A 26,627-nucleotide genomic window follows, 5' to 3' on the forward strand; every position below is an offset into this window, starting at 1 on the left:
TAGATAATATTATGGAAATTAAACGTCCTAATGTTGAGTCATGCAATTTTAGAGCATAATAAAATTAGGTGTTACCTACTTATGTTAATGTTTATGACACTGCTAAAATTTGGATTAAAATGTAATGGCGTTACAAAAAACTTAAACAGGCGTTAGATACGTGTTTAAAATGGCTTTTCCGTACAAAATGACAATTTAAAAAAGTGTTCAACGCCCGTTAAACTTTTTGTAAAAAGCCCCTTAAGTCGAAATGTAGAGAATCTTCAGAATTTGATTTATTGAAAGTCAGTTCAAGATCGCGCTGGTCCAGTTTCGCGGCTAATTGAGACTGACGTATATTGAGACGCTACAAACAAATCCGTCCTCAGCCATTTTGTTGACGATCCGCAATGTCACTTTGTTGATACGGATTTTAAAGTCGTCAATCTAATATAGCCATTTAGAGAGTTACAGGATAAAAATCTTGCTGTTATGGTGCGCTTTGATAACGTCCGTAGTTTTTTGTGCAAACATCTTGATACGATCTACGATCAAAAGATACGAACTTCAGGAAAAAGAACGGACTTCCCTCAAAATACGATAAACTTTCTTACAAAGTTCATGTCTTTCAAATACCTTCTTAAAAGTATTCGTTTGAATTCCACCAAGCATTTAATAGTGCTGACTTTGTTCTATTGTTTTAATTGCTATTATCTTTACATAAGCAAACATGGACCGACGACATCGTAAAGATAGCAGGGAAGCGCTGGACGCAGGCCGCTACCAATCGATCAACATGGAAACCATTGGGGGAAGCCTATGTTCAGCAGTGGACGTCCTATGGCTGAAATGATGATAAATGATGAAGTAAACATGTTCCTTCTCAGACTTCTCTTTCCCATAATAATACATAAATAGCAATATTTAGGAAACTGAAGAGTCAAACTATTTCTCCCCATTTCCAAAAAGTTTCGTGGATTTTTATGTTTGACAGTTGAAAGTAATTTTTTGGCCGATCCATATTGAATTTCTTAGTTTAATTTAGTGACAATGTATGATAGTAATGTGCATTCACATCACTATCAGTACAAGTGCGCAAAATTATCGTTACACAATTCGCGTTTTATTTGTTGTGCTTGCGCAATTACGCGGATAAACATGGCGATAGTGCACCATTCACACATTCACAACTATGCAGTATCGAACCGGGTCGCCCGTCAGCTGTTCACGGACTTTGATGCGTTCGATATGCTTTCATTCAGCGATCCTGAATGATGGCCGCGATGCATTGTTATCGATAATAATTTCGGATGCGAAAAAAGACAATAGGAAAAGCTTTTCAGTAAGAGCAGACAGCGAAATGATAGGGCAGTAGAGACTCGTAGTGTGCTCGTAGTTAATTCATTGACAACTCTTTCAGGTACTACCTGACGGGTAAAATAGAAAGAAACGGGTTTTTAATAAAGTGTTTTACAAGTAGTGTCTTGGAATTATCGGTCCATGCTAAGTTAGGTACTATGTAATAAAAATGAAATTAGCCAACGGACATACTTAAACACTATTTTTGTAAATTTACTCATAGAGAACAATCAGACTTAGCATTTATGAGTATTATAAAGTCAATCAATAGGCATAGTTTACTATACATTAGAGGCTCTAAAATAAAACAAAGGATTTTCATTAAATTTTAAGAAAAACCTGTCACAAATATTCAAAAATGTTTGAATACATAAGTAGGTCTAGTCTAGACATTTTTTGTTGATTTTCTAAAGTTCATTGCCGGAGTCATAGTTAAATTGTTATTCTATGGTGTGACGATAATTCGATGTAAAGACGTAAGATAAGATGTAAGATAACATAAGTTATAAGATGCTCTAAAAGCTCGTCTAAAAGATTTATTTTCATATTTATTAATTAAGTAATCTTTTTCATCTCGAACTCATTTCAGGAAATTTACTACTGGTTCCTCTAATAGTCTAATGGAACTTCTTTTCGATCATAGGCTGTTTTACAAGCTCTTATTATAGGTATAGAAATGTCGTTTTTTTGTTATTTAGTATACGTTTATGCCAATTTAACGACTTTAAAAGATTTATTAGATCATAAAGATTTTGAATTGGGTTATTTCGTGCATAATATTATTTAAATTAACTCAAAAAAGTGTTTTAGTTTTTTCGTTAATTCGCTGAATACCGCGAATCGCTTTTTTGTGTCATTTGAAGTTCTATCTCTAGATTTTGATTAAAGGAACGTGATTATATTTACAATAACTGATTTGTAACAAAGCAACAATAACCGTCGTCAGTCCCGCTCCACTGCTCTTACCCTAATAATTGAGTTCTATAAATAACATCGAAAACTATCAAAATTCAGAGAACCGTGTCACATCCCTAAGCAAAAGTTGAAAATTTCCTTCAAAGGTCAACGACACGAGGCTCTGAAACTGACCGTTGCGCTTGCATTCAAATTACCAAGAAATCGCTATCTAAATGACACTCAATCTCTATCATTAATGGCGATTCGTTTGTACTCTTGCTTACTATGTTTTTGTCATTTGTAAAACAAGTGTTTTAGTTACAGAATTTAAACGAATTAAGATAACATTTTATAGGTTAGAAAACACTTTTTTTTTTGATATTTCAAACTCTATATTCTGTCTGTATTAATTCGCTTACGAAGAAAAGAGAGATCCTAAATTAGTCTGCTTTAGTGAATAGGTCTGTGGGGAACAGTAAACAAAATTATGAATTTCCCAACTGTAACATGCCGGAAAATGCTAATCAGCAACGAAGATGCCGAGTGATATATCCGCAGCGTGTATCGCCGCCATCGTCAAAACAACTCGCGCATGTTTGCAAATATCAATTAAAAACGTTCGCACGCCGGTTTCGTCATCCCAAAAGTTTTTACGCGGTTTTTTGCCAACCGTCGAACTAGACGGGTTGGAATCAAAGTTTTTTTCTTGAATTAAGCGCTGTCACGTGATCAAGATTAGCAGGTGTTGGGCTGTAACGTTCGGTTGTAAATGCGTAGTTCGTAACGTTATTATTAGCGCGGCGGACCGGTATTTCAAAAGTCCAACCGCTTTTCTTATGTAAAATAACTGTAACAAGCCATCGAGTGCCCACTATCTGCGTGCTCGGTGCGTAGTACATGCAGTACCCATCGCAACGAAAAGCGGAGTGAACCTACCACATTTGGTCAACAGCGCTACGCTCAGTCGCGAGCGCTCGCGCCGGGCCCCTGACCTTGGGCCGCCCCCGCCCCCCGCTCCCCTCTCACTAACAGCACGCCACTTTGATTTCCACAAATTTAATCTATGTCTTACCAAGGTGTTGCTCAGATGCGACGTAAATTAGACAAGTGTGCACCGTAAATCATACTAAACGAATGTTTGTCGAACGCAATGACGTCACCCGAGACGCGAGTGTCGAGTACACTTGTGAATTTGGCAATTTAAATCATGTCCGATTATATTCGCGACTTCGATGTATCGCCTAATACCTATATCCGATTCACTTTGCATCGGAGATCGATAGAGACGGCAATAACGTACGGCCTCTCGTCTATTAAGCAGATAATAGCAGTTTTTATTGTTGTCAAATTACAGATAAAATTATTACAAACAAACAAATTGGTGGGTAAAGTTTATCCACTTTCAGGTTTGACCTTTCGTAGATATGGTAGACAAGTTTATGTTATTATTAACGTCAATATTAATTGATAACGAGCCCAATTTAAATTTTACAATGTATGTATTTACTACAATGTAAAATAAAAACATTAAGTTTTGAGTGAGTTAAAGCCTTATTAAGCACGATAACAAAGACGATGTAATAATACCTACTCGTAACTTTGCCCTACCTCTGGTACAAAACAATTAAGTGGGCCAGTGGTGAGAAGCGCAACAAACTCTTACTTCACAGGTTTACAAGTTCTATAATAAACCTGCGCAATATTTTCTGTCTTGAAATAACCCTTTTTCAGTGATGGTCTATGATTAGGTACTTGTAGGTAATTGCTTGTAAATCTTCAAAATCCTCAACATCAGGTAATCTCCACTGCAGAAGCACTACCCTTTCTAATACCAGAAGCAAATAAAGAACTTGTAAATAAGCAAGTCCAATTTACAATTATTTATTATTTTTGAACGCAGCATTACATTTACTCATGATGTCTGCTCACGAAATACGATGTCGTCATTCTCCGCCCATATTTTATGTAACATATTGGGCACAGTCCTAGATACGATGCCCTGCTTTCCCTAAATGCTGAGTTTTTGGCCGGCTGCCCGCTCTTCACAATCCTGAAGGCTCACGCGTAGTTATACCCCGAACGGTCCCCATACGTAATGCCTTCTTAAGTCTGTATCCGCAGTACAGCTGCACATGCCCAACAGAACAGCCTTGAGGCATCGACGATACACGTAATTCACTGAATTACTACAACGCAGTGTTCCGTTTCAAACTCCGCAGTATCTACAACCACAGCCGTTGTTATAAATGGATCTCCAAGGGCATTTTCATATCGAAAGCCTCCGAGAACAATCTTCGCAGCGAATCCGTTGATGGCCTTAATTAATACCAAAACACCAATATGGCCCACCTCGACAATGGGGGCATCGGACACGCCAAACCATAGGAATGCCCGCAAATCTTCAACAATTTATTGGGTAAGTCACTCGGCCTTGATTATGGCTTGTACTACCACGCAACTGTCTTTTTTAAGCGAAACGCGAGTAATAAAAAATAAGTGAGGGCCTCTTTTGGGCATTCAGAATGGAAAACGTCGGTAACTGAGCGTTTTAGACAGGTTTTAGATTGATTGCGTAATAATGGGGACGTAGAAATAGACAACGTAATTAAGTATTTCAATGGATAAGCCCACCGTCGCTCCGGATCGTTCATTTTCATTACGATCAAGACGAAGCATTAGGAATAGATGAAGTAATTAAAGTAACATGACCGTGACGTATCTCCTATCATGTGGGATTTAGCGAACCGAGTGTCAAATTAAATAAATCCAACGGATTTGTTTTCATAGATAACGTATCCAACGGTTTTATGGCAGTTGCTTTACAGACTGTTGTTGATTTGATTGTAATCATTTTAATAAGTACTTCAAACAAGATGTTATCTGATTAATGACAATGTTACCCATTCCCTTATTCATGAGGATACACAGACATGTCCTCATAAATGTAGGTAACACATTCAGCAGTGATTTCATCTAAGATCATATCATTTGTATACTTTATTTGACATTGACCTTTCTTTTCATTTTTTCTGTGACTAGACTAAGAAATTACTGTTGTTTGTCCCGATAAACACATAAACACACCATTACCGCGACCTTGTTTAACCCAGTTTTGATTCCGAGCAACTAAATATAATTTATTGGCTTTATTACGATATCTGTGTGGCCACAAATTACGCGCTGGCGAAAAGAGCTTTACATTCTTACGGATTTACCTACTGTAATACAAGCAAGCGATAAACTAAAAATATCAATCAAATAATAATTATCTGAGCAGCCATTACGCAGAATAACAGTGTATTGTTAAGACTTCGATTGTCTACTTACTGTCAATAAATATTAATGGAATTTATCTTGGAAATAATTCAATGAATACGATCATAGCCTCATGAGCAATGGAACATGTCATAAATATGTATTAAGTACCTACACACATTGAATATTGCCCTTTTTATTCTGTTACATTTTATTCAAATTCGTGTTATTCTTAACAACAATGTGCCCAATCCTGATACTCGTGTTATTCATTTTTGACTAGAAGTCAATAAATGAAAACAGACAGGAGTCAGGAGGCCGTACAACTGTCCCCTTTCATCCAGGACTTCTAAACTAGAACTGTCGAAGTAAATTAAGAGACTACCCTCGAATTCTCGCGATATTTATTGGGTGATTTGTATGAGACGAAATTGCTTTCCAACTTCAGGTGTATTTTTACTTATTTATCTAACGATCTCAGAAGCCAAATGTTTTGATTTGCGTAATTTGAACTTCATTTTTCTGTTTGTTTTTATATTTTTTCGAGCACCAAGTCAAACAACTTTTAATGCTTCATGGGGGAAATGTATCAAAGAATTATGTCCTTCGAAATGTTCCTGAATCACAATCCGGATTTCTTATTTATTAGCTAATAAGAAATAAGGCTCCGAGTGTATTACAAAAGAGTTTTAGACGCAAGTCTCTACTTCTAGTTGCCCAATCACCAGTGGCAACTGGCAACAAGAAACCTCGAACAAAGGAATAGTCGAACTTTCATGCAGACCACGAGTTTTAATTATTAACGCGTGCTTAAATCCCTAAGTTTCTACGTGCCGGCTTCCTAAGCTCACTTTGCAAATAATTCGGCATCTCACTCCGATGGATAAGGGAAAGTTTTTCGGTGACATTGTTAGAAGTTGCCAAATCTTCAGCCCTACGACTGAGCAACTTGATAGGTTTCTTCACGATTGTTTAATAGCTCATAATTATTTATTAACAACAAAATACTGATATCAGACGAAGAAGCCTTTATGTATCTTTTTAGTGTATCGGCATTAATAGGTTGTTTTCGTAGAAATGTAACGTAGGTCGAACGTGAGTGTTTAATACGTAACTAATCTTGTAACAAGTAATACTCCACATTATTTTTCTTCGAAATAAGCCGTATTTGATTAAAGATCTGGCACAATTCTATTTGGATGTTATTTTCCTGACAAATTCCACTATTTTGGACACAAAACGGTTTGGTTATACATAGGTACTTAATGATAAGAGCAGTTTTTGTTGGAAGGATTCTCGCTTCTCGTGTAATACTGCGAGATCCCAGAAGATAAACGTATCTTCTGAACGTCCAACTAAAATTAGATCTTCTTCCGAATATCTCATGAAACAAAATTACAGAAAGTAAGTAGTGTAATAACGTTTGGTTGTAATTTACTCATTAGATAGTTGTTTTAAATGTGAACTCTACTCTTGTTGAAGAACTCTGGAATGAATTTTCCTACCTAGATTCAAGTCTGTTATTTGTCTGATGAATATTGGAATCGCAGGTTTGTTATCTATGCTGAACTTTGAATCGAGTCTTGAGTGTCGTTTCTTATCTGGCTTAAGAGGACTTAAGATTTGGAAAGTTTGTTGCTATTTATTGTTTTTATCGTAAAGTTTGCAAATATCTCCGTCGCATCTCCAAACTTATTCTGCACTACAGAAACAATAGTTCCTTTTAACATGTTCACTCGATCAGACCTTCGAAATACGTTCTTTAGCGCCCGACTTTCACTTCAACAGTGATATTTGTCTTCTCAATATACTAAAACAGTAATACTTAATTCAATTTTGTATTGTTCACTAAAGTTTTTGACTGTAATTATATTCTAAAATTTCTTTCTACTTTAGGCAGGTTATGTTTTGTATCTAGTTCCGTTATGTTTAAGATTTTCTATAGACATATTGATGTTGATTGCCGCAAATTGGTACTTTTATTACCTTCGTTTATTTTTCTAACGGGTCTGTGTTATGAAGGATCACCGTAACATAAAGGCCATTTGTAATCCTTAGAGCATCGCATGAGGTGTTAATTTATCAACAAAATTTTGGAAGGATTTTTTTTGTAGAGCTAATAACGTTCGCGCATTTTGGTCTTCATATTTGTTCTCTAAAATGACTGGTTATGAAATTTTCTCATGACAGAATCCTTTTTCAAGATCATCATGACTTGCCCATTTGCTACTAACAATAGTTAGGTATAGACATTTACTATGTTATATCTTGATCGTTACCTATACCTACATTAGTTGAAGCTAAGTACGAACAATTCCATTGAGCAAGGATACCAATTAACTTACTATCGCTTTAAAATACATATGAATGAAAGGATTAACATGCCGATAGAGAAGAAAAACAAGCACAATACTAATGTATTTGACAATAAACCTGCTGGAGGCTACGTAACTGCGTCTTAACTAGAAAGTTGTAGACAAATGTTGTAGACAAATGTTATTGGAATCTTATAAGAAGAATAATCCTTATGAATTGTTTGAAGAACGAAATTCACCGAAACTTCCGTGTAACTTCATTTACCTATCCCTGAAGAAAAGGGTAGATTAAAAAGGTTAACTTAACAGAAACGATGTTGTAACAAAAACAGTAAACATGAGAGTAACGCGGTTTGCTGCACGGTAATAACAGAGCAGTGAGGACGTTTTAGAGGAATGCCAAAACCTGTTTGTTTTGAACCGAAGGAACTAGGCGAGGACGTGAGCGGGAATGTAAGCCGCATCGATTACCTGCCTGCCGGGGCTCGCATCATCTCCTGATCCATATCCTAGACTTACTTGACGCACCAGATAGGTACGTATATGTAGGCTTCGTAGGTTAGGCGGTTGACCCGCGAAGCAAACAAGCGCAACGCATGCGCTCGCCGCCGTAAACACCACCGGCCACCACGTGGGCACAACAACACATCATGAACGCACCGTCGGCCGCCGCCGCGATCACACCCAGCACCAACAGTCGTAGTAATATGAACGCCATAAAAACACAAGCATTTGCACTGCACTCGGAAGTTCCGTAAGCGGGCTGCGTAGAGGCGGTGTCGCAGCCCGCCACCCCGCGCGCACTGAGCCTCGGAGCGCGCGCGGCCGACCGCCCCGCGCCCCTCCCCGTGTCCATTCAACGCATTTTCTGTCATAAGCGAATCGATAATAGCATTGTAGTTCCGCCTGCACTGAAGTATGTCACGGGTACGCCGGCCGGCGCCGCTGCAGACCGATGACGCGACTGACAAGTTCACAGCTCCGTCTCCGTGACTTCGGCTGCATTTTGCGCGCGTCTGCTGCGGCGGTGTAACGCCGCTGCGTGGTTTTGCAGCGACTTTGCGGGAAGGCGTGAAATGTACCGCGAATTTTGTTCAGTAAAGTCCTAGATGTTTCGATTAACATTATTAATTTATAATTTTAGTTTAAGATTTTATATTCCCTCCAAAATATAAGTTTATTTTTTTGCATTTAATGGGAATATCTACCCACTGCTGAAAAAAGCAGCCCGTTGTTGACAACCTCTTTTTTAGCAGCAGTAAGAACATCCCACATATTTTTGTCCTTATTGTTGTCTAATAAAATTAAATCTTCTTTATTCTTAGGTCGGTTTCACTACTTTCTTTAAAATGAATTAACAATTCTAGCTTCTAACAATTTACTTGATATTGATAATGGATTTTCCTTGAATTTTAATACTTTACGTAATATTTTTTCAGGAAATTGGGCTTTTCTTAGATGGATGCCTACTCTTTTTATAATACAAGAACACGAAAGGTTTCCATTCGAAACCATTCTTTATTTCCAACACGTTTTAGGAACTGATCCATATTCCCGGCGAGTCTCACCCGAAACCTAGAGCCCGCTCTTTCCCCGAATCCTTTGAATCTCACGCCACGCATTTTACGAATTTCGGGGAAACTCTCCCCAAGATATAAGCCTTCAAAACAAGATTTGCAAATAGATATTTTAATTAATACTTCTATTAGATAGTTCTGCCTGAGTCTGAAATGTTGCCTTAATACAATATAAAATTAATTACTGAAGGATATGATCAAACGAATCAGTGCCTAAACAATTATTTACCTACTACTTCCATAAATAAATTAATAGAGGCATACTAGAAGAAGAAGACAAGGGTAACCTGGAACCTTTTTTGAAACAAAAAGTAAACAATAACATCATCTAAAATTAAAATAATCATAAGATCGCATGATTTTTGTATAAGTTAGTAAAATATACAAAGAACACCTGTGTTACGAATAATATAACAACATTGTGGAACTGAAGCCAAAGTTTGTAACTTCCTTTAGCATTGAAGTACAATAACAGGACCTTGGAGTCACCATACAACATGGCAGCCGTATACCTAACCACCTGAGGTATGTACTACGCACTTACGCAGTACATAGGTAGGTACTTGTTTATGTAAGCAAACATAACTTCCTTGAATACCTCGGTGTACTTGTAGTTTTCACAGATACTACTTCAAACCATGTGTTAATACGTAAAATAAAAAGACTTGAATGGTTTACCTTTTTATAAAATAATTAACGATGTTAAAGAACTAATACAAAACTTCCAAACCATGTAAAAAATTGAATCAAAACCACTAATCTGGTGAAGGTAAGTTAATGGCAGTCTGGAACGAAAGTAACTGACTAGCTTCTAACCAAGAATTTGCCGCTATGAGAGGAACATCATCAGGGGGTCCAGATCGATGATCGATCTGAACAAGATTCTCTATCAATGAGGGTTTTCGCGATTGAAAAATCCACCAGATGGCAATACGTAGACGCGAGGTCCAAATACCGCATGATTGGTTATTTTTGACATGACATTGACAGATATGTCAAAATCCACCAATCATTTGGACCTCGCGTATTGCCATCTGGCGGATTTTTCAATCGCGAAAACCCTCATTGGTTACAGCACGAAAGACAACAAAACAACCGTTAGCTGTTCGACCCTACTTTAATTTGGGTAGGTACTAATAGTTTTTTCTGCGTACTTTTCTTTTTTATTTGAATATTTAATGAGAAGGTTGAAGTACCCTCTATAAAAAAATCCGTGCCTTATGGGACACCTTAGATCGCCTGATCAATCGGGCCATGTAATATCCTGTAGGCAATTGACACCCTCCACGACTTGGTTATACGGTTTACTGAACTGGACACGACTGCCTTACTTAGAATTGTCCTTCATTTGCCCACTATTTAGTATTCCGCCCGCTGCCTGCTTTCCGAATTCGATTCCGATTCGAGATATTCAGGCGGGTATCACGGGCAGGCGTGGGGTATCGCCTAAGTGAGAGCCCCATTTGAATCCCAGTAAGGTCAGGTGGAAACGGACTTTTGATTGGGTGTCTTGGATGTACCGTCCTGTATACAACGCTTAAGTCCAGCTTCCTAGACAAGTGGCACTTTTTCATAGCTTCGAAAATCGAATGTCTTCACAAAGCGAAGTAGCTACCTACATACCACTCATAAAAACTCATAAAAATCCAGAAAATTAAAAGAGCAATGTACAGAAAACGTTTCGTACAAAACCTATTACCGATATTGAAGAAACACGCCGATGGAGACCGCGTATTACGTTTCTCAAGGAAAGCTTTTTTCTAGGAATCCGTATTGAAGATTACTCGAGGGCTGATAAGTAGCCCTTGTAGAAGCAATTAAGGGCGCTCGAGACACCGGAGTTGGTGACACGTGTCGGGTGTAATTAGAAACTGCTAAAGTAGCATTCGATGTTAGTTCAACTATAAAATCGTTGGATCATGACACAACCGTAGTTCAATTATTTGAACTGAGCAGTTACACCACTGTTACTGTTTATGGTCTATGATGATATTATGTTCCGAGTGCACTGTAGTCCCCGTTAATAAAGTGGACAACGGTAAGTTCTTATGACGTCGCTACTGTTTCCATGATGGGGAAATATTATAAGGACAACGGCAATACAGACAGCGTAAAAATGACAGGTTACGCACATAAACGAAAAGTTGAATGGAAGAGGTCTTACTTGGGTTTACAACTGCAGATTCCGGCTGACCAAAGACGGTTACTAAAGCACTGTGATGTTTTGTTTTACTTGCTTCTAATGGGTATTATTTTCGGAAAACTTGACCTCTTCTTTTTCTCTTCAGTTTCCTGCAATACAAATTGTTTGCGGAGAACTTTACATAACCCGTTTATTTGGCTCATCTGAGAAAAAGAATCATTCTACTGAATTTTGTGGACGCATTCTAGTCTCCCAAGAATGTGTGCTTTTCAACTAAGTTAATAATTTACTATACCTTTTATTTTCAAGATGACAAAATTTTAGCTTGATGGTTGTCGTCTGTATCATCTTTATCGATCGTCTTTAATCTTTTGGTATTTATAATATAGGAATAAGGAAAACAAGATTTTAAGGATCTTAAGAAAACAAATACTGAATGAAATTAACGTTTATTTGACTAATGAAACACAATTGTACAAGGCTCATTTACACTAGACCGATTTCCACGTGCCGTATTTGCTACTGAAACTCAAATACGAAAGAGATTTTTAATTTTAAGCACCTTATAGAGGTTTGTCTCAATAATTTCATTACCTACACTTAAGAGAAGGATAAAAGAAGGTTCAGTTATTTAAATTTTGTCAGACTCGTGAGTAAATACGGTCAAGCGTAAACATACTCTTAAATATACACGAAACTTAAATCTAAACATTGTTTGTATCTCTATAAAAAATGCACATCAATATTTTCCAGAAAATAAACTACAAGGAATAAATGAGCTTCTAAATAGGATGTTCAAAGTCGATTCATACTTATTTAAATTATCTCAATACACTCAAGAGCAATGAATTCGGACCAGAAGTGGTATTGTAAGCCTTAAAAGATATTTATATTGATTTAAAAAATCGATTTATTGCATAATAATTTTTATACTTGATTGTGCTTACAAAGAAAGTAGAGAATTCTGAGAACTTCACAATTAAAAGTTCGATTGATAATTTTTTTGGATCGATTTCTATTAAGAATCAAAGACAATGAACATGAAAGTAAAAATATTCACTTCTGTAACATTTATCCTGTTCCTAGACGTCGTCATCACTGCCACAATCACTCATGCTTAGTCTTACATAAAAAAACACAAGTTGTAAAGTAATTAATATGTATTATTAAGAAATACGTAGAAGTGTTTTTGTTTTTTCAATTACATGTTTTGTGTATAACATATTTTAATTTTATATTTTTATGTACAATATTTTTGGGTGGGTTTTCCAACATTTTCAGAGTTCATTGTTCCGAGTCTTTACTGTTTTACGGATGTTTTTGGGTAGCGCATTTTCTTACATAACTTTTCAATTCCTATCATTGGAGGTCCGAAAATATTTCTCATACAATTTGATACCATAATGATCATTCTTCATAAAAAATTTAAAACCTACATATTTAAAAACATAATCATTGATATTCATAATATCACTAATCATACACTTAGTTTTTACTAATATTTGTTTTCATATATTTTTCTATACTAATGATCGAAACTCATAATCATTCGAATAAATAACTATAATATTCATAAATGTGATGTATCCTAATCTTTGTTTTCATAAATTTATTACTCATAAGTGTATTTATCCATATTATTGAAAATCATGATGTCTTTATTCGTATTAAATCGTATTTTAACATTAAATTAATTTGAAATGGTCCAAAACAGGCAATATTTTGTGCCAAAAAACTAACATGACAGAAACGAATCGCTGCAAAACCGACTCCACGTAGTCTTGTCTGCCCTACCCCTAGAGTGTAATTTAAAAGCCGGAGGCGCGGAGGGAGGGCAGCCCTCGCCCGCTGTAACGACGCTCAGGCGCCCGGGCGAGCTGGAGCGGCTGAGGCTGGTCGCCGAGGCGCCGAAGGCGCCGATGGCGATCCAAAAAGCCGAAGCTGCGGAAGCAAGCGTGGGTGCCTGAGCCTCGTTACGCAAGGGCGGAAGGGCTGCACATCCCGCAGCGCCGGAGACGAGGAGATACCAATGCATGCTGCATGCTTGCTTTCATGCTGCATGCTCTGCATGCTAGATAAGCATCTCTATTAAATTATATATGATTTTTTTAAAGATACGAGTATGTCTGTTATAAAGTAAATTATTCTGAACAACAACATTATGAGTTGAAGTATGTTCTTAGTAACAACATTATTAATTAAAACAATATGATCAATGAATGTTATGAAGACTAAAGATCTGAAAATAAAAATTATGTATTTTAAATGGTTCTTGGTAGTAACAGTATTGATAAAAAAATTATGATTACTAACTGTTATGAGCTACGATGGTAGTAATAAAAATTTATGAATAAAAAAAGTATGAAAAATAAAATTATGAAGAGAGATTATTATGAACACAAATCGGTAGTAAGACAAAGAATAGGATTTAGAATTTTATGTGAGCCAATATAGAACCATGTTTTTGAGTCAGTATTTTATTCTAAAAGGCTTTTTCAAAAATATACTAATAAGTAACGTTAGGTACGGGTAATTCTATTCATTATTTTGATATTTACTTTTACTGCAACTGCAAATTGCTAAATACACCGATTTTTCACATAATATTGATATAGGCCAGGTAATCAAATATAGAATAAAATTGTAGTATTGGAATATAATATGTATGTATATTTCTCATTATACACAAAGATATAGTTTGAACCTACGTATATCTAAAACATAGATACAGATAGATTACACAGATATATTTAAAATTCCTTAAATAGGTTTTAATATTTTATGTAATTTTATTCATTTTATTCAACCAGTGTGTATTTAACTATCGTTACAATTCATTTTAAATACACAAGTTGAATTGATTCGCTAAAGTAATTAATTATATTTCATAGACATATATTTTTTTAAATCCTATTAATGAGTAGAAACTCATAACGACATAAATATCGTGTATTCCGGATAGTTATGGTGCAGTGTTAAAATCAAGATGTTCGGGTGTAAGAAGCACATTTTAAACATAATTGCTTTGTCTTAACCCTTTATAAGGCACAGCATGTTAAAATTTTCATTTCTTTTCGACTAACACTGAGCCGTCCTAGCTATGACATTGACAGGAGGGCGCTACTCTCAATTATATTGGGTTAATATAGTCCCCATTGTTGTCACTTGACGTTTCAGAATCGTTATCTAATCTTTTATATAAATAAAAATGAATTAATTGATGTTCGTTAGTCTGATTAAAACTCGAGAACGGCTGGCCCGATTGAGCTGATTTTGGTTTTAAAATGTTTGTCGTAGTCCAGGGTAGGTCTAAACGGTGAGCAAATACGCGCGCGATATTGTTTTTCTGTGACAGACAAAATACCACGCGGGCGAAGCCGCGGGCGGAAAGCTTGTTTAAAATAAATGTATATTAATATGTAGCCAGTGCCCTATAAAGTGTAAAGTCTAGAAACAAGATTAAAGAGAAAAGAAAATTGGAAAATACTATAAAAAAAATACATAATATTATGACGAAGTGTATAATATGGTGGGTAAATCCCCAACGTATGTCCATCATAATCCGTAGTCAAACATAGCTCGTGCACATTAGGCGCAGACACACCTAGCGCGACGACGACGAGCCGCGTCGGCGCCGACGGGAATCGCGCTCGGAACTATCGCGGCGGCGCCTGGCGGGTTAAATAGTAATCTTTATTATTATACTACTAAGGCCCAGTTTTTTGATTCGTAGTTAAAATAACCAATAGTTAAATTTGACAGATGTCAAATGACAAGTGGTTAAATATCAGAGAAAAATGTTTTTCGAACAATGGTTAACTTGACTTTTAGTACATTTTTTAACTATTAGTTTACATTTTGTTAATATTTAACCATTAGTAGCAAAATTTAACAATTAGTTATTTTAACTATGAATCAAAAAACTGGGCCTTAGATACTATATTACATTTTAACTTTCGCATTGCATAAGGGTTGATTTTTCCACAAATAAATATAATAACAAAATTGTCAATTTTACTTACTCGTTAAACAAAAACTACCAATATTTCAAGCAACAATAAGGGCCTGTTTTGCTACTTGGTTAATAACCAAGAGCTTTTTTCTCTGAAATCTATACCTTTTAGTTTCACCGGTAACTATTCAAAGCTTAATCACGAACCAGTGAAACAGGCCCGGTCATATTTGCAGTGTTTTTTTTATGTAACAGGAGTTAAAAAATTTTGAACACATCTTGACATATTCTGTGCCCAGCGAAACATATTAGTATACAATTTAAATAGCGAACTCTAATTTAACGATATCTACAACCCGGTCGAGTTAACTGCGCACCAGACGGCCGTGACGTCACATCGACACAGGTACGGACGGGGCAAACGCGGGGAGGTATCCGGATGAGTGCGAGGGATAATCGTATTCCAGTGAGGTGCGCAGCAGTTCGACCGGGTTATACAATTAAACGATTCAGTTTTTTCACTGTCTACAAACGCGCGATTCCAAGATTCTACACTGTCTATAATCTGGTCTGCGAGCACGTAGAATTTTGTCCAATGACCCCAAGATACCCATCCTTATAGCTCGCGCGTAATTATGTTGCTGTCGCGCTCGCACACTCACTGCGGGCGCCCGTCGCACAGTCGCGACAGCAATATTAATACGCGCGAGCCATAAGGATGGGTAGCTTGGGGTCATTGGACAAAATTCTACGTGCTCACGGACCGGGCTTTAGCTTATAGCAATTCCAAAATTACAAAAGAAACTTAATATCACAACTTACCGAGGGCTCTCGCTTCGCTTCCTGCGCTCGCGGCGGCGTCGCTCGCGCTCGGAGCCCGAGGAACTGCGGCTCGAGTCACGACGCTTCTTCGCTTCTGTTGTGATATAAACACCAACTATGTACCCACTAGTCGACTACTGACTGAAGCACTACTTACTAGGTAAAAGCCAGTTTTGAAAAGCTAGAGAAAATGTGATGTGTAAAGAGTATTTTGTTCACTTGGTAATAAAGGGATGGAAAGCAAAAGCATTGTAAACGAATAAATGAATAAACAATATTATTTGCTGCAATTTTAAGCGCGGTGTAAATACATAGGGCAGTGCCAATATTGAAGACTGGTAAGAACAGTGATTTAACCCGTAATTTTAATAAAAATTACAGCAGCGTCAAATAGTTCCTGCGTGATGAAAGTAGCTCAAAAAAAATCGCAACACGTCTATGTTAGGCGGTTATCACACTGCGCCGCGCTCCGCCGCGGTACGCGGGACGACAGATTTAATCATTGTATGCAAGTACCTCAGTTTGTATAGAAACACGCGCGGCACAACACACTGACAACGCGTCCGCGCGCGGGATTTTTTATATGAAATCACGCGCTCCGCGGCGGAGCGCGGCGCAGTGTGATAACCGCCTTACAATAGGAATAAGATTGTGTTGTGAACTTTTTGGCCACTTTGGGTGTCACGAACTGTTTGACGCTGACTGTACAATAGTTCAGAACTTCTTGCCTTGTGTAACAAATAGGCTTAGTTTTGTGGAAACTTGCTGCTCACCTCAAATAAAAACAATGACAATTGCTCCGTTTTAGTGACGTGATAACACCAGAATATTTTATGTTAAAAAAGCGAGAGCATTACATGCATTACAATATAAAGCATCACCCTCATGTGTGTGAGTGAGAAATGAAAATAATGGATTAATTTTACGAAATAGTCCATCTGTTCGTCTCCCTCCCCCACCCTGACAGACTGGCAAGAGTGAGTGAGACAGTCTTCTATAAATAAGCGTAGGTAAAGCAGCTAGAACTAGAATCGAACCTGCGGCTTTGTTCTCGCGGTCGCGCTGCCTGGACTTGATGAGGCGGACGATCTCCATCAGCTCTTTGCGAGCTTCGTTGCGCTCTTCTTCCTGTAAAACAATTTAAAGTCAATTTGAATTCATACAAATGTTCAACTATTATTTACTAAAGCCCGGTCTGTGAGCACGTAGAATTTTGTCCAATGACCCCAAGCTACCCATCCTTATCCCGCAGTGAGTGTGCGAGCGCGACAGCAACATAATTACGCGCGAGCGACAAGGATGGGTAGCTTGGGGTCATTGGACAAAATTCTACGTGCTCGCAGACCAGACTATAGTATTAATATTCTTTAGCCTTTTTATACCTAATGGATTAAAAGTCAATATTTACCCTTTTCTGGAAGTAGAAGAAAGCGTTTATAGAAGTGATTTAAAAAAAAAAGCATGATACCAAAATATTATGACCCTTGTAAATTTTAAGACCTCTGCACCCTCTTCATTTAATATTAATAACCACGCAATGTTACTGATTCTTTTATACTATGAGCAATCGACTGCAAATGTAACAAGGAAACATAATTATACCATACTTCACATTCTAAAAGTTAAACTGACCTTCTTTTTGTCGTCCTCTTGCGGCGACTTATCTTGCGACTTGTCGCGACTTTTCTCGCGATGGCTCGACGCGGAGTGTTTGCGGTCTCGAGACCTACTGAGAGACACACTTTGTACTAAAGAAAGGACACTACATATCATTATCAACACATAAGAAATAGGCAAACATACTGTCTTCGTGGCAAACATTTCTGTAGGCCAATTTTCATGCTGCAACATCAGAATATTATCGTTAATCGTTTAACAAAATAAGCGTGACAAAGCTCAAATTACAACTAAGTATTAATTACTATAGTCTGGTCCGTGAGCACGTAGAATTTTGTCCAATGACCCTAAGCTACCCATCCTTATCGCTCGCGCGTAATTATGTTGCTGTCGCGCTCGCACACTCACTGCGGGCGCGCGTCGCACAGTCGCGACAGCAATATAATTACGCGCGAGCGATAAGGATGGGTAGCTTGGGGTCATTGGACAAAATTCTACGTGCTCACGGACCAGGCTTTACAGAATCCTAAACTGTATTTTTTCAAAATTGTTAAAATATAATCAAATCTTACCTCCTTCCCCTGCTAGAAGAACGCGACCGCCTCCTTTTGTCTCTATCATCTTCATCCCTCTTCCTATCATCATCCCTACGCTTCTCACTCTTGTCCCTATATCTGTCTCGCTCCCTCGACCGGTCCCGCTTGTCATCCCTCTTATCGTACTTGCTATCCCTGTCGCTCTTGTCCGCATGTTTGCTATCGTGTTTGCGGTCATCTCTCTCGCTCTTTTCAGAGTATTTGCGGTCCCTGTCCTCTCTCTCACTCTTCTCAGAATATTTGCGGTCCCTGTCATCTCTTTCGCTCCTCTCTGTCTTCCGATCTCTGTCCTCGCTCCGTTCGGGTCGGCGATCGGACTTCTCCGGTTTGCGCGCGTCGTCCTTGTCGCTCATTTCGGAGATGTGTCGCTCCCTCTCGCTCTTGTGTTTATCGCGTCTGTCTTCTTTGTCGTGGAATTTATCTTTTTCTCTTTCGCGACGGGGCTCGGAGCGCTCAGGACGTTCTTCCTTCCTGCAATTAAATACGTAATTTACTCAGTGAATTTGAACTGATCAACAGTTTATCAATCTACACTATTTTCGGAGAATATTATTGCAAAATTGAAAGTAACATGATTTTCTGTGTATTTTTTTGCTAAAAACCTGCTCAGTTTAGTAGGTAGTAAGGCTTATTCAAGTCCACCTGGCTAACTACCACTATCTTACTTAAGTCAGTAACTGGTGAGATAGCCAGTTCCTGTGGATGAAACCCGCTTCTACCGCCTAATCATCATTTTCCATCAGGTGAGGTATAGGCCAAGTGCTTCCTCGATGTGGGTATAAAAAAATACAAAAATCATCGAATCCAACTGGATTAATAAACATTCGGAAAGCTTCTGACATCTTTTCGTCCAAATTACCGCAGCGTCTCCAATTTAATCTTTGACCAGTGTGTTGCTAGTGATGACACTTCCATACAACATAAAAAAATGTACGTCGACGCCAGGGATGGATGAGCGTCGCTGTCGCCGTCAGGAGGGTCCTCTGGTTCATGGTCGGTCTTGATCTGGTCGGGAGGGTTCATGGCGTATGTCTCAGGCAAAATGAAATCCACTCGTAGAAAATCGTTACATTCCCTCTAATATGGTCGAGTGAAGCGATGGCTGGTTCACTCGTCATGTCTGTGAACAGGCGCTGCTTTCGGGGACTGGTCAATCCAAGTTATTCCAATTTATGTATGCGAGTCATTTCTACTAGTATTTAAGTGTGTAATCTGTAAGTCTAGATATTAGCACGTCACTACCTTGTTTAATATACCACGCAATTTTGTATACCCATTCTTATAAGATACACTATACAAGAATGCATGGTAAATTCAGTGAACTGCTCCTGAATCGAATGTACCTACTACTGCTATTTCTATTTATTTATATTAACCGGCAGACAGTGGTGACTGAGTTTGTTGCGGCGCTTCTTCTCAGCACTTGCCAAATGTTGGTCTCGAAGCGCTGGTAGGGTGAAAAGATTATGAGACATGTAGAGGCTCCTTAAGAGCAAAATGACGATTTGTAAGAACTATTTATTAGTCTAAACAAATAAAGAAATTTTGACTTTGACTTTGACTTTGAAATTAATGAACTCAGTATATTCACGAGAATTACACACAGCACTAGAGTTGTATCGGAACTGAGTGAACCAACGGTCTTGCGATATACGTCCGCCCCGAGTGATAGTTGCACACAGACTGTACTAGCTCAATGATTCCCCCACCAACACGATTCCGTTCTCTTTTCGTCACTCAATTGACTCGATCGTATTAACGTTACGGCGTTCACTCACTTCCGGTACTACATTAATCAATTTGAGAACTTATTGCTAAATTATCGCAAAATTAAGAAAATAAATTATGAAGACTGCGACATGTATTACCTTTGCGCCATCTCCCGCCCTTTAAAGGTGCTTCTCAGCAGACTGAAGGGATCGTAACCGCCCTCGTTGTCCCTCTCCTCGTGAGGCCTGGCCGATCCCAGGCCCTCCGCCATGTTGCTGACAGCCGAAGACAACTTGGGCGCGGAGTATACTGCTGATGCTGGGGCGTCACGGCGGCGGAGCGGCATGCCTTCCCTGTAATGTTATTATCATTAAATGTGAACGTAAAGCCACAGAATAATAATAAGTACTACGTACAGAAGTTTTACTTCGCGAAGGTATTTAAAAAATGTATGCTCAATGTCATTAAGAATATGGTGTAATTTAGCTTGTCTCAAGAGTCAAGCACCATTTTGTTGACAAACGTCAGTGATCGGCACTACGCCGAAGCTATAGGGCTGACTTCGGTAAAATGATGTGACGTGAGGTGCCAAACTGCAGAAAATGGCGGAGGAAATACATGATTTAGAATGAATTATCATGAATAATATTAACTACTTATTTACCTCTCAGTGTCTTGAGACAACTTAAAAAAGTACATTCTGTGTTTTTATTATTATTATTTAGGCAGTTAAATACTGCACAGTATTTAGTACACCATTTTTTTTATTTTCTTCCATCATACACAAGAATACGCGTGCGTGAGTTAATGCTCGCTCGTATGTGAGGCCTTGTCGAATAGTATCCTGTAGGTGGGCCATCGTGCGTGTTTTGTTTTCGATGTAAACTCGCGGAGATGAACAGGCCTGGTAAAGCCTCCAACAATTTCAACAAATGGTGTGGCGTGTAAATAGCCACACCAGGGAAATGGAGGAATAGAAAAAATGCGGGGGACGCGGACGGCCGGTGACTCCAATAGACAGTTTGACACCATACCCCAATAATTCGAAACCACAACTTTTTTTAAAAGACCCTTCAATCTGGTCTTAAAAACTTAATTTATTTTAAATTATAGTATATGTATAGTAAATTAGAGGGTCGTGCTACATACTCATGTAATATCTATTTCTGTTCGTCAGCAAACACAGAGTAATGTTTTACAAGTTTCTCGTAGCATCCTAAGGCCCAGAACAGACGGTGAAACGCAACTGCAACGAAACTGCAACTTTCTGATCTATGGCAGAAACTTAGATGCAACTCAAAAGTAACTAGCAGTTGCAGTTTCGTTTCACCGTCTGTTCTGGGCCTAACGGTAAATACAGACTGAAGGCACACAATTTTGCACCTGTAAATGGCATTTCTTTGATTAGCTGTTCTCCGAAATCAATTTACTAACTGTAATAAACATCAAATTTGTCAACTCCATAAAAAACACCGGTCTTGGTTATAGTTACGGTTAAAGTAAGGTGGTGCAACTCAGCCTTAGTCGTGTAGGACTTAAGCTTTTAAAGATATTATTTTTTTATTATTTTAATATTAGGTAAGTATACTTTCAAGGGCACTACCACGGGTGATCCCGTTTTACCCCCTTCATCTATCTTACGCGGTTTAGATTTTTTCATACAAATGTTTTTTCCCGCTAACTCCCGTTCCCGTGGGAATTTTGCAATATCCTGTTGTAACTAAGCTTTAAGTTTACTAAGGTACCTGCATGCCAAATTTCAAGCGTCTAACTTAAGCAGTTTAGATTTTTCATACAAAAGGATTTTCCCGCTAATTCCCGTGCCCGTGGGAATTCCTAAGTATCCTATAACCTGCCCAGGAGTACGAAGAATAATTGTACCAAGTTTCGTTAAAATCCGTCAAGTAGTTTTTGTTTCTTTATGGAACATACAGACAGACAGACAGACAGACAGACAGACAGACAAAAATTTTACTGATTGCATTTTTGGCATCAGTATCGATCACTAATCACCCCCTGATAGTTATTTTGAAAATATATTTCATGTACAGAATTGACCTCTCTACAGATTTATTATAAGTATAGATATAGATGAGTACTGACCGCTGGTCGTGCCGCGGATGGACGCCCAGCGCGCGCGCTAACATGTCAGCTCGACTGCGCGGCGCGCGGCGCGCTTCGGGCTTCTCGGCAGCTGGCTTGCGTGCGCGCAAATGCTCTGGGTCCTCTGTAGATAAAACGAGGTATTAAAAAAACTACTTACTAGATCTCGTTCAAAACAATTTTCGTTGGTAGTGTTTATAGTAATGTACATCATATTATGTTTTTTTTTAGATTTTTCATTTTCTTATTTTAGAAGTTAGAGGGGGGGGGACCATCTTTTTTATTTCTTTATTTTTTATTTATAAAGACCTATCCATAGAAACCTCGATATCATTTTTAAAGACCTATCCATAGACACCCCACACGTATGTGTTTGATGAAAAAAACATTTTTAAGTTTCAGTTCTAAGTATGAGGAGCCCCCAATATTTATTATTATTTTTTTATTTTTGCATCAAAATCTTAATGCGGTTCACAGAATACATCTACTTACCAAGTTTCAACAGTATAGCTCTTATAGTTTCGGAAAAAAATGGCTGTGACATACGGACGGACAGACAGACATGACGAATCTATAAGGGTTCCGTTTTTTGCCATTTGGCTACGGAACCCTAAAAAGCTGGTTAACAAAGGTTGAGGAGTCGTACATACGATGGTACACCAAGCTAAACACCGTGGGATCTTATGTCTTTGTAATGGGTGAACTTTTGCTACGTAAATGTAAAGGCTGATGTGCTGGCGTTTGTACAGTCGCGGAATGAAAAGGTTCGTCACCTTAGTGTCGGTTTTCGCTTGCACTAGGTACTGTAAGAGTCAAACCTGCCAACATAACCGTGCAAAAAACAATGCTGCTAATATTTAAATAAATATGACGTTTGCTAACGAATGAGGTTTTGCTTGTTTATTTTTCTATCCCATCAGTGCAATATTGTTACAAAATGTAGTTTTTTTTCAATAGATAATGGCAGGTTGAACCAACAAGAAGGTTTTAGTTTATCAATCACTAGCTGACCCGGCGAACTTCGTACCGCCTTAGCGTAGAGATTTTCTTAATATTTTTTCCGTAAGAACCATCCTTGGACTTCCACAAACATTAAAAAAAAAGAATTATCGAAATCGGTTCAGCCGTTCACACGTGATGCCGTGACAACGCGAAACGGGTTTCATTTTTATATATATAGATAGATAATAATCTTCTTGACAAGTTAAATCGTCAAACAACTTTGATCTGAATAATTTTGAACTTTATTGACGAACAGTTAAAGATTATTTTCTCTAACTCGAGATTATTCTGGAACATAGTTTCAAAAGGTAATATGTGCTCGCGATTCGTTGAAGGAATCAATTTGAAAACTGACGAACCTTTTCATTCCGTGACTGTACAACACAATCGCATATTGCAAGGCCTCTCGTTGGGCCCTGGGCCCCAGAATGCCCGGTGGGAAGTGAGTGGTGGGTGGTGCCCCGAATCTGGACACATACCTATTTAGCTGATGAAGACGCAATAGCTGAAGTTCTTTATAAAATGTCATAGCAAATTTTGCTCAAACACTGTTAGTAGCCTGCTCACACTACGTATTTCCAGTCCATGGTCGCCTCTCGAGATTACTCATGATATAAAAGACCATTAAGACCAAGGACCACCTGACCAAGACAGAGGGCAGGAAAGTTCTCGAGTGGCGACCACAGGCTGGAAGACGTAGCGTGGGCAGGCCTTCTACTAGGTGGACCGACGATCTGGTAAAGGTCGCGGGAAGAGCCTGGATGCGGGCAGCGCAGGACCGTTCATTGTGGAAAACCTTGGGGGAGGCCTTTGTCCAGCAGTGGACGTCATTGAAACGACGTGGCTGAGACGAACGAAGAGACCATTATAATATAATGGTCTGTTATATTATAACATATATTATGTGTAGTTATATTCATGGCAGGTCACTAATGCGCTGGACCAACCAAGTGACAGTCTGCCAACACAGAGAAATGGCGGGAGATAGTGCGGAGAGTTGTATCACAACCGATTTGAACATCGCCTCAACGTAACCATAACCGCTATCTGCCAAGAGCGAAATAATAAGAAGAAGATATTCATGAAAATAGATATATTTACCGTCATGCTCCACATCTGCCTCGAAATCCAGCGCGTTGTAGTCGATCTTCTCATGAGCCGATTTTTCTGGAAAGAAAAATAACTTAATTTGATTCAACGTCTTTATATCTTTCTATATTATCTTATCTACTTAACAAAACTGCTCAACAGTTATAACTACTGAATGATTACAAACCTAATGTGGTGTCGCATTCTCCTTCCTCTTTTTCGCGGGGTTGCTCCGGAGTTCCTCCCTCTTCATCTTCTATAAGAAGGTTTGACACATGGATTAGATGGTGTATAAAAGCATTCAAAGTTAGATCTATGGTGAAGAACATTGTAACTATACCGTTAAGACTAAAGCCCGTATTCACAAACGACGCTTGCTTATGTGAAGAAGAAAATCGAACGCACAGCGTTGAATAGAGCTCTGTGATTGGTTCGTGTGTCACCCTGTGCGTCCACGCGCACTGTGACACGTCATAGTAATGTTTGTGAATACGGGCCTACAAAAGCCTACAGAATTTTAGTCGGCCGATAGTTGGGCCAGATTCTGTATGAAGAATTTGTATTAGCCGATACCAACTCGGTGTAATTTGCAGACTTTCATACATGTCCATACGGATTAACAGCCTGACCAAACTATCAAAAATTCTGAAGCCAGGCTAACACACTGATTAGATTATTTTACTTCTTTGATAGATATAGCACTTACTGTTTTTCTCAGCTCGCTTGTTCTTCATTTCTTCCTGGTGATCACGCTCGGACCGCTCGTGCTCCACACGCTACAAAATGAGTCTACGTTATACAGGGAGTAGAAGACAATACACACAGTAAAATGAAAGCACTAAATTATTGACAGTTTACATACCATTGACTAGAATTAAATAAAATGACAACAATATTCTAGTGAAAAACGAATGCAGGGGATATTTAAAATAAAAAGGTCTATCTATATATCTATCTATAGCAGCCTTTGGGTTCGCCTTCGAACATAGGCCTCCTCTTCAACCCCCCACCGACTTCTGTCCCTGGCCACACGCATCCAGTTCACTCCAGCCTGTTGCCTGGATGTCGTCTGTCCACCTTTTAGGCAGTCTTCCCCTGCCGCGGGTGTTGTTCCATCGTCGTCGCACAACGAGCAATGGAAAGACAGATGCTTGGCGTTTCTCTACAACAGTGTTTTTCAACCTTTTTCATGACACGACCCCCCTAGTATGAAAAAATATTTGGCGACCCCCCGACCATTCGCTTTTTACCCGACTGCGCCAGAAGGAGGGTTATGTTTTTCGAGTGTATGTATGTATATTTCTTTGGTACGGTACGGTTTGTATGTATATTTCTAAACGGCTTAACCGATTTTAGCGTGAGAGGTGTCGTTAGATTCGTCTTAACCGTGAGAGTGACACTGGCTATTAATATAGAAAAAAAATCTAAATGGCGGATTTTAGGCGCCATAATGTCTTGAAAAATTATTATTGAATAAATAAAAACCCAACTGCGTAAAAATGAACTAAAAAAGTAAAAACAAGCCTTGATGTTCACAAATGCAGTCAGAGGCATCAAATACATATCAACAACAAATGAATTAGTCATTGATGCCTTCGACTGCATTTGTGAACACACTTTATTTTGGATAAATCTGTCTTTATAACTAATGTTTTTTTTACTGAGGTAGTTTTTACGACCTCTCGCGACCCCCCTATAGAGGCTTCGCGACCCCCCAGGGGGTCGCGACCCACAGGTTGAAAAACACTGCTCTACAAGATCACAAAAGGAATGAGTGGATTAGAGAAAAGACGGGGTTCAGCGACTTGGTGAAAGAGATTGAGAGCCGTAAATGGAGATGGGCAGGGCACATTGCACGGATGAACCAGGATCGCTGGGCCAGAAAGACCCTGGAGTGGAGACCCCGCAAATAAAAAGGTAGGCCTACCTCGATGTCAGACAGCTTGACGATGCGGCGCTGTGCCTGGCGCCAGTGCGGCGGCGTCACCGACCGCGAGCGCGACCTCGACCGCGACGGCGTGCGGTAACGCTGTGGGAAAACATAATTATCGTTCAAAAATATTATCAGCCAGACAGTTTTGACCATTCCAACTCCTTGCCAGACAGTTTTTTAGGGTAGCTGCCAAAGCCACGATGACCCAAACTTCATAATTTACCAACATTATATCCTATATTGGGAGCAAACGCTGAAAAACTTTCAGCTTTTATAAA

The 26,627-nt window shown here is 38.7% G+C and overlaps 2 protein-coding genes across 2 annotated transcripts in view; both read right to left on the minus strand.

The window, feature by feature from the left end:
- LOC135076739 (immunoglobulin superfamily DCC subclass member 3-like) overlaps positions 1-8,661 on the minus strand; it is a 132,542-nt gene extending 123,881 nt beyond the window's left edge. The window contains exon 1 of the mRNA XM_063971160.1: positions 8,466-8,661. Within this exon, the coding sequence (XP_063827230.1) occupies positions 8,466-8,661 (196 nt within the window). The remainder of the gene's footprint in view (positions 1-8,465) is intronic.
- A 6,283-nt stretch (positions 8,662-14,944) lies between these two features.
- The window catches only part of LOC135076423 (peptidyl-prolyl cis-trans isomerase 1), a 28,071-nt gene continuing 16,388 nt past the window's right edge, over positions 14,945-26,627 (minus strand). The window contains exons 21-31 of the mRNA XM_063970890.1: positions 26,344-26,445; positions 25,123-25,192; positions 24,604-24,672; positions 24,429-24,494; positions 22,326-22,449; positions 20,381-20,575; positions 18,489-18,983; positions 17,932-18,028; positions 17,337-17,427; positions 16,300-16,393; positions 14,945-15,196 (exon numbers count right to left, since the gene is read on the minus strand). Of these exons, the coding sequence (XP_063826960.1) occupies positions 15,130-15,196; positions 16,300-16,393; positions 17,337-17,427; positions 17,932-18,028; positions 18,489-18,983; positions 20,381-20,575; positions 22,326-22,449; positions 24,429-24,494; positions 24,604-24,672; positions 25,123-25,192; positions 26,344-26,445 (1,470 nt within the window). The 3' untranslated portion in view covers positions 14,945-15,129. The remainder of the gene's footprint in view (positions 15,197-16,299; positions 16,394-17,336; positions 17,428-17,931; positions 18,029-18,488; positions 18,984-20,380; positions 20,576-22,325; positions 22,450-24,428; positions 24,495-24,603; positions 24,673-25,122; positions 25,193-26,343; positions 26,446-26,627) is intronic.

This window comes from Ostrinia nubilalis, chromosome 12, assembly GCF_963855985.1.
Source record: "Ostrinia nubilalis chromosome 12, ilOstNubi1.1, whole genome shotgun sequence".
In the NCBI taxonomy this organism is placed as follows: domain Eukaryota; kingdom Metazoa; phylum Arthropoda; class Insecta; order Lepidoptera; family Crambidae; genus Ostrinia; species Ostrinia nubilalis.